Raw genomic sequence first — 1,744 nt, forward strand, 5'->3', positions numbered from 1 at the left:
GACCCATAAACACAAAACACTTAACCACCAGTTTAGCCCATCTATGCTACTTAGGAAATAGGAGCTAATAAAATCCATACATGGAGGTTAGAGATGATCATAGATGTGAACAGTCTTTGACAACAAAGCAGCTCAAAATCTGGGCTAAAAATTAGTTACAAACACTTCCGTGATTATAAAAGGTTGTGAGACTAGTATAAAGATGATACAAGTCAACTCACCTTTTAAACTGGTAATGTTCATTTGTTACAGTAAGAATTTGACCATAATGACATATTTGTAGTAAGAGAACACATTGCTTGCTTTCTTCTTTTTTTCGCAAATGGCATACTTAAAAAAAAAACAAAAAACTTGTCTGCTATTAATGAGATTATGAGACAGAAGAATTGTTCTAGACCAGGATCCAGATTACAGACAGAACCTACATGTGCTCTAAGTCTCATTTTGAGGAGGTCAACTATAATAAATGCTTCTGTTGCCTCCTTGTTTTCCATCTTACACTGCCCATACCTTGGGACACCTTCCCTCTCAGGACACTGTCTTACCTCGTGGGGTTGTTGGTACTGAGAGGCCATCAGAAGGAAAGACCGCTGGGCCTGGAAAGCGCTGTGCACCATTTCTGCCTGGGAACAAAGAGGAAGATGGCAGTTTCCATGTTTGACTCCTAAAAATTGTTACCATATAATCAGGCAATTCCACCTGTAGGTATATACCCAAGAAAAATGAAAATATATCTTCACACAAAAACTTGTAAATGAATGTTCATAACAGCATCATATAACAACCAAAACATGGGAACAACCCGAATATCCATCAACTCGTGAACCAATAAACAATATGCGATTGATCCATACAAGAGAATATTATTCAGCATGAAAAACAGACGAGGTACTGACACCTGCTATGACACAGGTGACCCTTGAAAACATTATGCTGAGTGAATGAAGCCAGTTGCAAAAGAGTACATTTGTATGATCTCATTTATATAAAATGTCCAGGAGAAGCAAATCAATAGAGACAGAAACCACTACAGATGAGTGGGTGCTGGGGCTGCTGGGAGGGAGGAATGGGGAGTGAACTGCTAATGGGTATGGGGTTTCCTTTGCGGGTGGTGAAAATGTTCGGGAAATAGACAGTGATGATGGTTTCAAAACTTGGTGAATATACTGAATCATACACTTTAAGAAGGTGAATATTATGACATGTGAATTATACTTCAATAAAGTTGTTAAAAAATGTTGGAGCCCCAAAGTGCACTTGTTTTCAAAGGCTGTCTCTCTCTTATCCTCTTTCACATATGCCCAAATTCTATTCTACACCTTCGGGAGGAAAGAGAATTGTCCTTTAAACCACCCCCATTTAGATATGCTCACTGAAAGCCAGTGGCTTCTAATCATTAAGATGAGCCCAGGAGAGATTTCAGTGCCATCTGGGCCCTGGTAGAGGGGGCCACACCTGGACTCAACGCCCCATAAGGAGACGTGCAAGCAGGAATGCCCTCAAACACATATTCTCTTACCTTCACCCTTGATTCATTCAACTAATTTGTTAATTTTGGTTTTTTGGGTTTTTTCTTTGTTATGTTAATTTTTAAAATTAAACAAATTACAGAAGTGTACCAAGAAAAAATATCCAGATCACCCATAATTAACCATTTTGGCATTTTTTTCTAGTTTTTAAGAAAATTCATGCAGTTATTCTTTTAAGATAAAGCATACTGACTTGGAATAAATTTTTTTTTTTT

General features: G+C 37.9%; 1 protein-coding gene across 1 annotated transcript in view; it reads right to left on the reverse strand.

Annotated features, from left to right (window-relative positions):
• The window catches only part of CAP2 (CAP, adenylate cyclase-associated protein, 2 (yeast)), a 157,807-nt gene that overhangs the window by 118,214 nt on the left and 37,849 nt on the right, over nt 1–1,744 (reverse strand). Inside the window, exon 2 of the mRNA XM_011967584.1 lies at nt 546–623. Within this exon, the coding sequence (XP_011822974.1) occupies nt 546–623 (78 nt within the window). The remainder of the gene's footprint in view (nt 1–545; nt 624–1,744) is intronic.

This window comes from Mandrillus leucophaeus, unplaced genomic scaffold (genome assembly GCF_000951045.1).
Source record: "Mandrillus leucophaeus isolate KB7577 unplaced genomic scaffold, Mleu.le_1.0 Scaffold800, whole genome shotgun sequence".
Taxonomy (NCBI): domain Eukaryota; kingdom Metazoa; phylum Chordata; class Mammalia; order Primates; family Cercopithecidae; genus Mandrillus; species Mandrillus leucophaeus.